This window comes from Vicia villosa, unplaced genomic scaffold (assembly GCF_029867415.1).
Source record: "Vicia villosa cultivar HV-30 ecotype Madison, WI unplaced genomic scaffold, Vvil1.0 ctg.000506F_1_1, whole genome shotgun sequence".
NCBI classification, from domain to species: Eukaryota; Viridiplantae; Streptophyta; class Magnoliopsida; order Fabales; family Fabaceae; genus Vicia; species Vicia villosa.
In genome coordinates this window covers 323,965-335,000 of record NW_026705241.1, presented here as the reverse complement: position 1 = coordinate 335,000, position 11,036 = coordinate 323,965, and the positions used below count along the sequence as shown (strand labels likewise).

At 31.9% G+C, this 11,036-nt stretch overlaps 1 protein-coding gene across 1 annotated transcript; it reads left to right on the top strand.

The window, feature by feature from the left end:
* Window positions 1-1,580: 1,580 nt before the first annotated feature.
* Window positions 1,581-5,719, top strand: LOC131629058 (RING-box protein 1a-like). The gene is made up of 5 exons (XM_058899855.1): window positions 1,581-1,802; window positions 1,899-1,949; window positions 2,055-2,114; window positions 5,170-5,241; window positions 5,332-5,719. Exons 1-5 carry the CDS (start codon window positions 1,667-1,669, stop codon window positions 5,367-5,369), a joined length of 357 nt encoding a protein of 118 aa, XP_058755838.1. The 5' UTR covers window positions 1,581-1,666; the 3' UTR covers window positions 5,370-5,719.
* Window positions 5,720-11,036: the final 5,317 nt, after the last annotated feature.

Genomic DNA, 11,036 nt, shown 5'->3' with positions numbered 1-11,036 from the left:
TCTGTAAATATTCGATTGGAGATTAAAAAAAAATGATAGAAATCAAAGTTTTTCTAAAATCTAAAATCTAAAAAAAAAAAAAAACAACAAAATAATGATGGAAGTTGTATTTTTTAAAAGGAGGATATTATGGTAAAAACACAAATAAAAGGGGTGCCAAGTTAAAGGTTATGGGTGTGAGGTAAAAAACAAACCTAAAATATAAAAAGTCCAACTAGGTTTTTTAAATTCATAAGGTAATTTCTTATTTCATCCTATAGTGAAAAAAGAATCTTATAAAAATTTAAAAATAGTTATCAAATTTCAAAAATACATTTATGAAGGCATCTGATGCACACACAAGTATTTGTATTTGAGCTACGCCCTAATTTTATGTTTAAATTTATTTCAGAAATGTATTTTCAAAACTTAATATATTGAAAATCTACCGTTAGATTTACTTTATTCTTCTCATGATGTTGAATCCAAACCATTCAATCAAAGCATAATATGTGAATATATCTAACAGAGAGAAATTGCATTTGAAATAAAATGATTCATCTACCACTAAAAAAGTGCAACAGTTAAACAATGTCTTTTCATGGTGTTATTTTCAAAAAGTAGGATAATCAAAGGTTTAAAAAATACATTTTCGAAGATTCGCTAGAAATATATTTTCGGAATAAATTTATTTATAGAATTGAGGCGTGGTTAAAAAATGGATGAATTGTGTGTGTGTTTTGGGTGCGTTCAGAGACGCATCTCCGAAATTTAAAACTATTTTCAAAATTTCACGAGATGCATTAATAAAAACACAGGGTGCATTAAGACAGTCCCATATTCATAAAACCCAAAATTTTAAAAGCCCAAGAGAGGTGGGAATAGGCCAGGCCGACTAACAGGGGCCTACGGCCTAGCCTACATAGGCCTAGGTCAGACCAGGCTTTTTAGATAAATAGAAAAGGCCTAGGCTTTTTTATAAGCCTATTTAGCTAAAAAGGCTAGGCCACAGGCCACATAAAAAGCCTTTTAAGCCTAAGAGGCCGGCCTATTTAAATACATATGAATAATTTTATTATTATTATATTATATTTTTTACTTTGAATTAAAAATATAAAAATAAATTTTAGTTATTTAGAAGAAATTATGAAAATAAGATTAAAAGAATCTTATGAACAATGTCATAAGTTGTTTCGATAAGTTCTCTCAAACAAATAATATCACAAAATTTATGCTACTAGGTAAACTCAAATAAACTAATGCAAACAAACATTCAATCTCATTGATCTTTTAATTTGTTAGTCTATATAAAGACAAATTGAATGACTTATTTACAAATGTCAAATGAAATAGACTTTTAAGTAGGCTAATAGGCCAATCAGGCCTTCAAAAAGGCCAGGCCCAGGCCAAAAAAATAAGCCTATGATAGGCTACAGGCCAGGCTTAGGCTTTGAATATTATAGCAGGCCAGGCTCAAGCTTGGCAAAGCCTAACTCGGCCCAGCCTATTCCCACCCCTAAGTCCAACTAGGTCCTTTAAATTCATGAAAGTCCAAACTTTAAAAGCCCAACTAGGTTCATTTAAATCATGAAAACCCCATTTAAAAAGTTTGTTAGTTCTTGATACACAGTTGGAAGAAACCGAAACAGAATCCCAAAGTAGAAGAAACCTTTGTTTATTGAAAAATATGGCGACCCTAGATTCCGACGTCCCTATGGTTCCCGCCGGCGAGTCCTCCTGCTGCTCTCACGGTGCCTCTTCCTCCAAGAAGCCTAAGCGCTTCGAGATCAAGAAGTGGAATGCCGTTTCTCTCTGGGCTTGGGGTTTGTCGCTCTCTTAACCCTCTCCCAAACCCTAATTTCTTCTCCTTTACCGTTTCTTTCTAACGATCTTGCTGTTATTTGTTTTTTGAAATGCAGATATTGTTGTTGATAACTGCGCTATCTGCAGGAATCATATCATGGATCTCTGTAAGCGTGTTATTTCGTTTTTTTTTTGTGTGTGTGTGTGTGGAAATTGTGATTTTCGTTAGAGAATAATAACCTAATTTCAGTTGAATTTGATGATTGTTTTAGGCATTGAGTGTCAGGCAAATCAAGCTAGCGCAACTAGTGAAGAATGCACAGTTGCTTGGGGTATGATCCTAAACTTTGTAATTCAACTAAAAGTTCCTTATGTAGATATTCATAAATGATTATAGATTTCATGTGAAATTTAGTTTTAGAAGATTTTCAGTTATAGTTATTTAATCATTCATCCATCTATGTGAAATTTTACATGCTAAGCCGCATTGCGAATAGTCTAGTTCTTAAGCAAACTTCAGTAGAAAATGACTGTATTTCTTCTCATAAGAACATCACCTCTCTAGCAATATGAATTTGTGGAATATGTATTTTATTTTTTATGACTAGAAGCTTTGAGTGCACAATGGTTGTAGTTTTTTTCCCTGTAGCAAGAGGGTCATGAGTTTGAGTTGTAGAATAAGCTGTTTGAAAATGCAAGACGAGTCTGCCTATAGTAAGTTCATAATTGATCTAAAAGTATTCAACCCTTTCATCGAACCTTGCCATAACAGGTGCTTTATAGCATCATGTTGCTCTATGTTGTGTTCATTTAATCTACATATCAATCGGGGACCTTTAGTATTAACGGTAGCGAACAATCAAACACCCCTATCCTGTAAGAATGTAACTCAAAGTTCAACTACAAACAAACTTATAATCAAATTCAAGTAGACAACCAACTGCCAATCACTAAAAATGTCCCTCTCAACCAACAATAGATGCAATGAGATACTAAGCATTACTAACATTTAGTGACCCCATCTTTGTTTTTGTCATAATTATTGAGGTTTTCTTGATTGATGATTGATTATACTTGCATCTAGATCTAGATTTTAGATCATTCTACTTCATAATGTGACCTGACCAGGTTGATTGTTTTGTTTTAGTCGATGTTTAAAAACTCGAGAGTTTACACAGAATCAGTACATGATTGAAAAATTGCAACTCGAGGATCGTAGCACAGATCGTAAAATCCTACTTCTGGTAGAAAAAATATATTTATATATGTATAATTTACAGGAGGTATTGATTCACTTCCATTATTTGAAGCCATTCACTCTAAAGTCTAAATAGAATCTATAGAGTAAAAAAAAAAAAAAAAGCAGGAGATGAAAAAAATAGAAGAACATGGGAGGAAAAAGAAACAGAGTTGAAACAAAAAAAGAAGCTTATGAAAGGAAATAGGGTATGGTTTAGAATAATGAAGAGGAATTAAATTGGATTCTATCAGTAATAAAGAAAAAGAATTGTGATTAAAGGATGAAAATTTATGCTGAAATAAAAGAGTAATGATACTGGTAACAGTTGCGTTTAATCAGAGTTGAAGGCTGCAATCACGAACTGTTTACGTAATACTGCATTTATTTGGTACTGCTTTTTATTTAGAAGATATGATATAGTGTCTCTCAGAATTTCCATTTAAAAAAATAATAGTAAATAAGGATTTTAATACGACTCGACCAAGAACCTGACCTGTTTAGGAAATTAGGGTTTTTTCTAAAAAAACCTCAACGTGGCACATCTCAGAATTCATAGCGGGTTAGCTTTTGAACTTGGACGAGTTCACCAAGTTTGCTACATACGATTTTACTTGAATCGCAGCATGCCGGCATGTGATTCAAACATTGGAATGGACGAGCTCACGAGTTGACTCGGGATCCTGCACACACTGGTTTTAATTATCTCATATTTGTTTTTGTCATAATTATTGAGGTATGCTTACATCTATATCTAGATTGTAGATAAATTCTACTTCATAATGTGATCGGTTTTTATTTTTAAATTTCAAACACTTGCAGATTTCTTAAACTAATGTGCTTTCCTTGTCCATTAGACTGGTTTGAACTATAAGCCAATCATGATGTTCTTCAGTTTTCTGTTTTCCCATTTTGTGGTTCATGTTCATGTATTTTTTTGCTATACATTTATCTTTTGTATGGCCATAGTTCTCTAGAGTGAACCGTGAACTTCTTTATCAGCACTCCAAACATTTTAATTTAGGTTGATCAAATTTATAGATTCAAATTCTCAATTTTGTTCCCTTGTCATATATTGGATATATTGGATAGATAATTTCACCACTGAGGTATAATCTTTTGATTCACTGAGACCTCCACATAACCTAAGTGTTAACTACCGATAGTCCAAAAACCCACGTTACATATTTAAGTACCCTACTATCATCATCAGAGGGAACGGAATTCATCTCGAATATACACAGTAATCCTCTTTGCTGCCTGTCATTTTAGGCTGGGGGAAAAGTGGCAGAGTGAGAGCAGGACACGCCCTAGTCCAAGTGTGGGAGAGAGCAGATATATGGAGGCATGGTAGTGAAGTTGTAATACCGACTGAGAATATATTAGACTTGGGTTTCCAGTCCTATAAAATTTCTATGTTACCCATTTTGGATAGAGGTGTGGGATGTCAATCTCTACAAATGGAATGGAACAGGATCGGGGAGTGGAGTGCCCAATATTTTAGTGACACAGACATTAATACATTATACATTTAATACTAATTAACATAGTTGTTAACACCTAAAATAACCTCGCTATCCTTAAAATCTTAAGGATAATATCATGTACAGCTGGAGCGGCCGCGTCAGAGTGGTGTTGTTCTGAATTCGATCACATATTGCGGCCAATCCAGTCGAGTCACCCATCTCTGACGCGGTTTTCTTTGTTTTGCTGTTCCGTGCCGAGATAACGGCCAAGTTTAATAACATAGTATAATTTTTAATTTTTTACCATACTTTCATATCATATCTATACTTGTATTGACATAGCTGCATTGGGTATAATTGAAGAGTTTAATTTTGATATATTATCGGTGTAGAATTTTTTGTACTATTAATTGATTATGAATAATCAAGTGTGTGGCATTTAGGGTTGCTTAATTTTAATGATCCAGACACTTATAATTGATTGACAGTACAAATATATTTACACTGACTGCATGTCAATTAAATCTAATTTCAAAATCAAGTTGAAATTAATTGTTAGTTAGGTTATCCATAATTAGTTCATAGGTCAGTTTTCTAATTGTGTATGCTTGTCTAGTTGTTATTGTGCTTTGCAAATAGCAGGATTATTCAAATGTTTATTGTTCTGGCTGGTATCTTATATAGGGGTTTGTAACCATGCATTTCATTTCCATTGCATTAGCCGATGGCTCAAGACCCGTCAAGTTTGCCCTCTAGGTATGTGGACCGATTTCCTTTCTCGCCTTTTTCTGTTTGAATCCAAATTGATTAATTACTGTTCCTTACTGGGTTCTTGGCTTGGTACAGATAACAGTGAGTGGGAGTTTCAGAAATATGGTCACTAATTTTGATGCTGCGAGCTACGGCCTACTTGGACATTTGGACTGTCTATCTTTTGTCTTGGAACATTTGTAGCTCTATGTACTGTCCTTTACTTGTCTACTTTAGTTAACAGTATTTTAAGAAAGTCACTCATGAAATGCATTGTAACATCGTTACATCTCTCCTGGGAAATGAAATCATACTCTTTCAACTTATGATGAAACGAAATCATACTCTTTCAACTTACACAAAAAAGGAGATTTGTGTTTGGCTCGTTTGATTCCTTCGCTTGAGAGGAAAATGAGCTGTTTATTATTGAAATATGTACATTGATTATATGTATAAAAGACTATAAAATTGGTTGAGTTTTAGATGTTGGTTCTTTTTAAGTAACCGGTATAATCTCCTGTTAGGTTGATTTCTTCATTGGGTTTGGGTTTGGATTTGGATTTTGAGTTCCCATTTATAAGAAAAGATTCTTTTTTTAGATATATTGAATAAATAATGTATCTGGACAATATATTGTTCAGATATATTATTTATTCAATGTATCTAAAAAGAGAATCTTTTCTTATAAATGGGACAGGGAATATTAAATATGACCATGAGTCGAGCATGGAGACACTAGTATCTACTCTGAATTCGACCTCAAACTTTTGATGATTGAAAATATTAAATATATGGTTAATATTTTGGTTTGTATTTTTAAAATATTTGAAATGTATGAATGAAAATTTTAAGATTGTTTTATTTTATTACTTATAATGTAATTTGATATTGAAAAAAAACAATTTAAAAAAAAAAACATTGATTTCGCTGAATGATTGATGGTAGGACTAGGATATTCGAATCCAAGTCGATTTCGTTTGTGATGGATTTGAGTTTTAATTTTTCATTTTCGTTGAGATTTGAGATGAAACGGGTTATTTTAGTTATTTTTATCTACGTTCTTTATTGCATAATTTATAAATTTTCTCTCTACATGTCCAATTCACCTAAGTCTATTTTTCACAATCTTATAGGTGTTACTCTAACATTTTCTAATATTGTAATTTCTAATCTTATACGGTAGAGTCTTAATACACATTCAACACAACATCTTTATCTTTATTACACTTCCTTTATTTTTGTATTCATTTTCAATCGCCTAACATTTTTGTACAGCATCGCAAATTTTATTGAAATTTGATAAAAAAATTCATAAGCTTGAGCGGTATCTTTGTGTCACTTAAAATCTCTGAGGTTCTCCTCCATTTCAGCCACCTAGCTTGAATTCGATAGTTTACATCTCCATCTTCTATTTCTCTATCGTTTTGTATTATAAAATCAAAATATTTAAACCGCGTGACTTGTAAGATGATATGATCTCAAACTTTCACCTCTAAACTAAAAACACTTTTTCTTTTATGAAACTTACATTTCACATACTTAGTTATATTTCTTCTTAGACAAAATAATAATAAAATATTTTAAAATAATGTGGTAATGGAAATTTATCTTCTATTTCTATTGAAATGTTTTTATTAATGAGAATGTAAGATTCTCACTTTTAAATAAAAATAACTTAAGAATGAGATAGTCTTATGAAAAAAATTAACGATTTTACTTTTAAGAAAAATAAATAAAAATTAAAAAACTATTCATATTTTTACTATTTTTTTAAATTAAAATGAGACTTTATTATTAATTATTATTCATCCTATGCGTAAATCTAAAACGTAAAAAAGTTGACATGGTGTTTAAAATAGATCTTGAAAAGTACTATGATCATGTTAATTGAGATTTTTTGAAATTTTGTTTGAAGCAAAACGCGTTTCCTCCCATTACTATAAAGTTGATCATGCATTGTGTAACTAACTCTTTAATGTCTATTCTTTAAAATGGGAGACAACTACTAAATTTTTATTATGACTAGAGAATCACGGCAAGGTGACCCCCTTTCAACCTATCTCTTCGTTAGCTGCATGGAATTCTTGTCGCAGACAATCATTAGGGCAGTCGATGAAGGTTAATGGAGACCTGTGAGGTTATCTCCTAATGGACCCCCTCTATCGCATTTATTTTTTATTGATGATGTTATTTTTTTCGAAGGTTTCTAACTCCCAAGCAGGAAACATTTCTTATATCTTGAATCGTTTTGCCATGATTTTGGCCTTAAAGTGCATGTTGCTAAATCAAAGGTGTTCTTATCTGCTACCACTAAGAGGAATAAAATGGATTTAATTGTATCCAAAACATGTATCAAGCAAACTTTTACTCTAGAGAAATACTTGGGTTTTCCTATGTTGCATGGTCGTCTTAAACGTAAGGATTTTGAGTTCCTAGAGGAGAAAATAAGTCAAAGGTTAGAATCATGATAACATAAATTGTTAAACAAGGCTGGTCGTTTAACTCTAGTTAGGTTTGTCCTGAACTTCATCCCAAACTATTATATGCAAGTGGCTTGGCTAGCTCAGCCAACTTGTGATTTTAATGATAGGATGATTAGAAATTTTGAAAAAAGGTAATTCAAACTCTGAAGCGCGTCTCGTCGGATGAAATGCATTACTAAGTTTAAAAATCTGGGTGATCTTGGGATTTAGAAAGAAAGAGAGGTCAATACTTCTATGCTGGGTAAGCTGGTTTAGGGTCTCCACTGAGATTGTGATTCCATACGGGTCCAAGTTTTGAAGCATAAGTACACCAGTGACGAAATATTCCTTAATATGAAAAAGAAACTGAGATAAGTTACTTGTAATGCAATTATTAAAACTCTCTCTGCTCTTAAAGATTACTTTGAATTTAGATTGGAGGATGAGAACTTCTCTTTCTGGTTTTCCAATTGTTTAGGGTAGGGAAAATAGTAGAACATGTTCAATATGTGGATATTCATGATCTGGAAAGGCGAGTGAATAATCTTTACTTGGATGAGAATTGAAACTTCAATTTATTATATACTAATATTCCTCAGGTTGTTTTTAACCACCTGAAAGCGCCCCATTTGTTTGAGTTTTCTAATGCACGATCGATTAAATTGGAAAGACAATTTAGATGGTATCTATACTGCTCGGGATGGGTATAACTGGCTCATGAGACTTGGATTTTTTTAGAATACAACAGACACTAACTCTTGCTTTTGATATATTCCTGCTTTTGAAAATGTGAAATACTTCCTCTAGACGACTTTACATAAGTCCCTTCCTACAAAATCGATGTTGTGTCATTGTGGTATGCTCCATACGAATATCTGTCCTATATGCAATCAGGACGATGGAATAACTATACACTGTCCAAGACAGTGTGAATTTGCTATCCGCTTTTAGAAATCTATTGGTTTCTTGGACCCACTATTCTTCCAAGAGGATAGTTTACATGATTGGATTAAATACGATATCAATGGTGGCTCTTTCTTTTACATTTCTTGATAGTGGTTGTGGCACGCTAGGAACAAACCATGTCTTGCGAATGAAGTTGTATCTTTCTATACTTTGAAACTCATCACAACGAATTATGCTAATCTTCTAGATAATATTTTCTCAAGCATAGTTTGTCTCATCCAACGAGAATGATAACGTGAAATGCACAGAAAGATAGTAATATGATTTTGAATGTTGATTGCAGTAGCCTTGGTAATCATGGCATCTCGGGTTTTGGTGGATTGATTCGAAATGCTGATGGTGCTTGGGTTTACGATTTTGCGGGTAATATTGATTATTCCAACATTCTTCATGACGAGCTGATGGAATAATATCATGGTTTGCGTATGGCATGGAAACTTGGCATTAAAGACATGTTGCATTATTTTGACTCTAGCTCTGCTATCAAGCTTATCTCAGAGTTTGTTAATGTTTGACAACACTATGTTGCGATTTTTCACAATATTAAAGAGCTTCGCCCTAAGGAATAACAAGTTCTAATATTTCATACTCTTAAGGAGGAAAATGTGTCTGCTGACTATCTAACAAAACATGGGGTTAGTAATGATGCAACATACCGGTCTTTTGTGGAACCTCTTGTTAAAGTCACCATTCTTCTGCTAGCTGATATTAGTGGAATTCTATCTTTTAGATAAATTCATGCTTTTTTATTTTCTTTTTCCGACTTGTACCAAAAAAAATATATTTTTTTCTAAAAACTATATCAAAGAATAAATTGCTCATTGTTAATTCTCCGAAAATGATTCTTGAAAATCAAATTCTTAGAAGTGAAGTAAATATTTTATTTCAGAGGTCCAATTCAACCAAAACACTCTATTAGTTGGTGAACATGTAACTTTTGAGACCTAAGCGTTACACGAAAATAGGACAAGTGCATCAGTCTTCTGTATCTCGTGCTGGAGCAACTGATGATGATTTTAACTGTCGTTTTTATGTAAGTGTGATTTTGGACCACACTCATGTTTGCGAATTTCACTTTTTTCTTTGATTAACTTGAACATTAAAATGCTAACTTTACAAATATTTTTTTGTCATCAGAATCATCCACATTTGTATCAAAAGTCTTTTTACAGTAATCATCTTCGTTCTACGGTACCATAATTTGTTGTTCTTATACGGAATAAAACATACCATAATAATCAATACAAACTCTATAAAAAAGATAGTAACATTCTAGAAACAAAAGTCACCAAATAAATCTATTAATGTGAATCTAACCTATAAAATTTACACCATCGTGATTCTAAGTTCTGAATTTCGACCTCACTAGACATTGGCATCAATTTTTCTCATGATGAGGCCTATTTTTATTCAACTAGTACAATTATTTATACTTTGTTCCTCACTCTCATTAAATGCATTTGGTTGAAAGGTATGTTTTAATACACCAAATGGTATCAAATTCCTATATGAAATCTCTTCCCAAGCACAAAGGTCAACCCTATTCTCTCTTTATATACTAATTTTTCCCCTTGCACGTTCTATACTTGACTTGTCTCAATTTTAGCCTAGTTTTTGTGTTGTAGGCTTGCAACAACAAAGAGTTAATTTAAATTCCTCATTATATATTCCTGCCCCACCCCAAAGATTCTATAATACGGGTCCCCTTTTGCTCCATGTTTTACTCAATAATTAGTATGTAGGACCCAAAATTGATATGCTCTATATTTCTCATCACAAAATTTAAATGATATTTATGAGATTCATAGATAAATAAAAATAAACGTTTTCTTCTTGAAATAGAAGAATTAACAAGTAAAAAAAATACAAACTAATATATTGATAGGTTTCATTAGTAAAAAAAATAAAGGCTTAGGGGCCGTTTGTTTTGCCTTTTTTTAAAAATGATTTTTATAATGTTACTAAATTTTGTGAAAAAATTTTTTAGAAAGAAATTTTTTATAAAAGCTTCAAATAAAAATTTTGTTTGAATAGTTATTCTTAAAATGTGATTTTAGGTATTTCATCTATTTGTGGAAAAAAAATTTGGATATCAAAATTTTAAAAAATCACTTAATTTTGAAGCTATTTCAAATAGATTTTCATAAAAATCATTTTTGAAATACAACTTTTTGAAAAAATTATGATTTTGACTATGTTTTGGTCTTCAATATGTATGTTTATGTTATAAGATGTCAAAATTAATATTTCATTTTAGAAAAAACGAATATAAAAAAATTTGTAACATTTTCAAAAATGGTTTTAGAAAATCTATTTTCAAAAATACAAAAAAAAAATCTATTTTTTTAAAGCTGAAACAAATTGGCCCTTAAT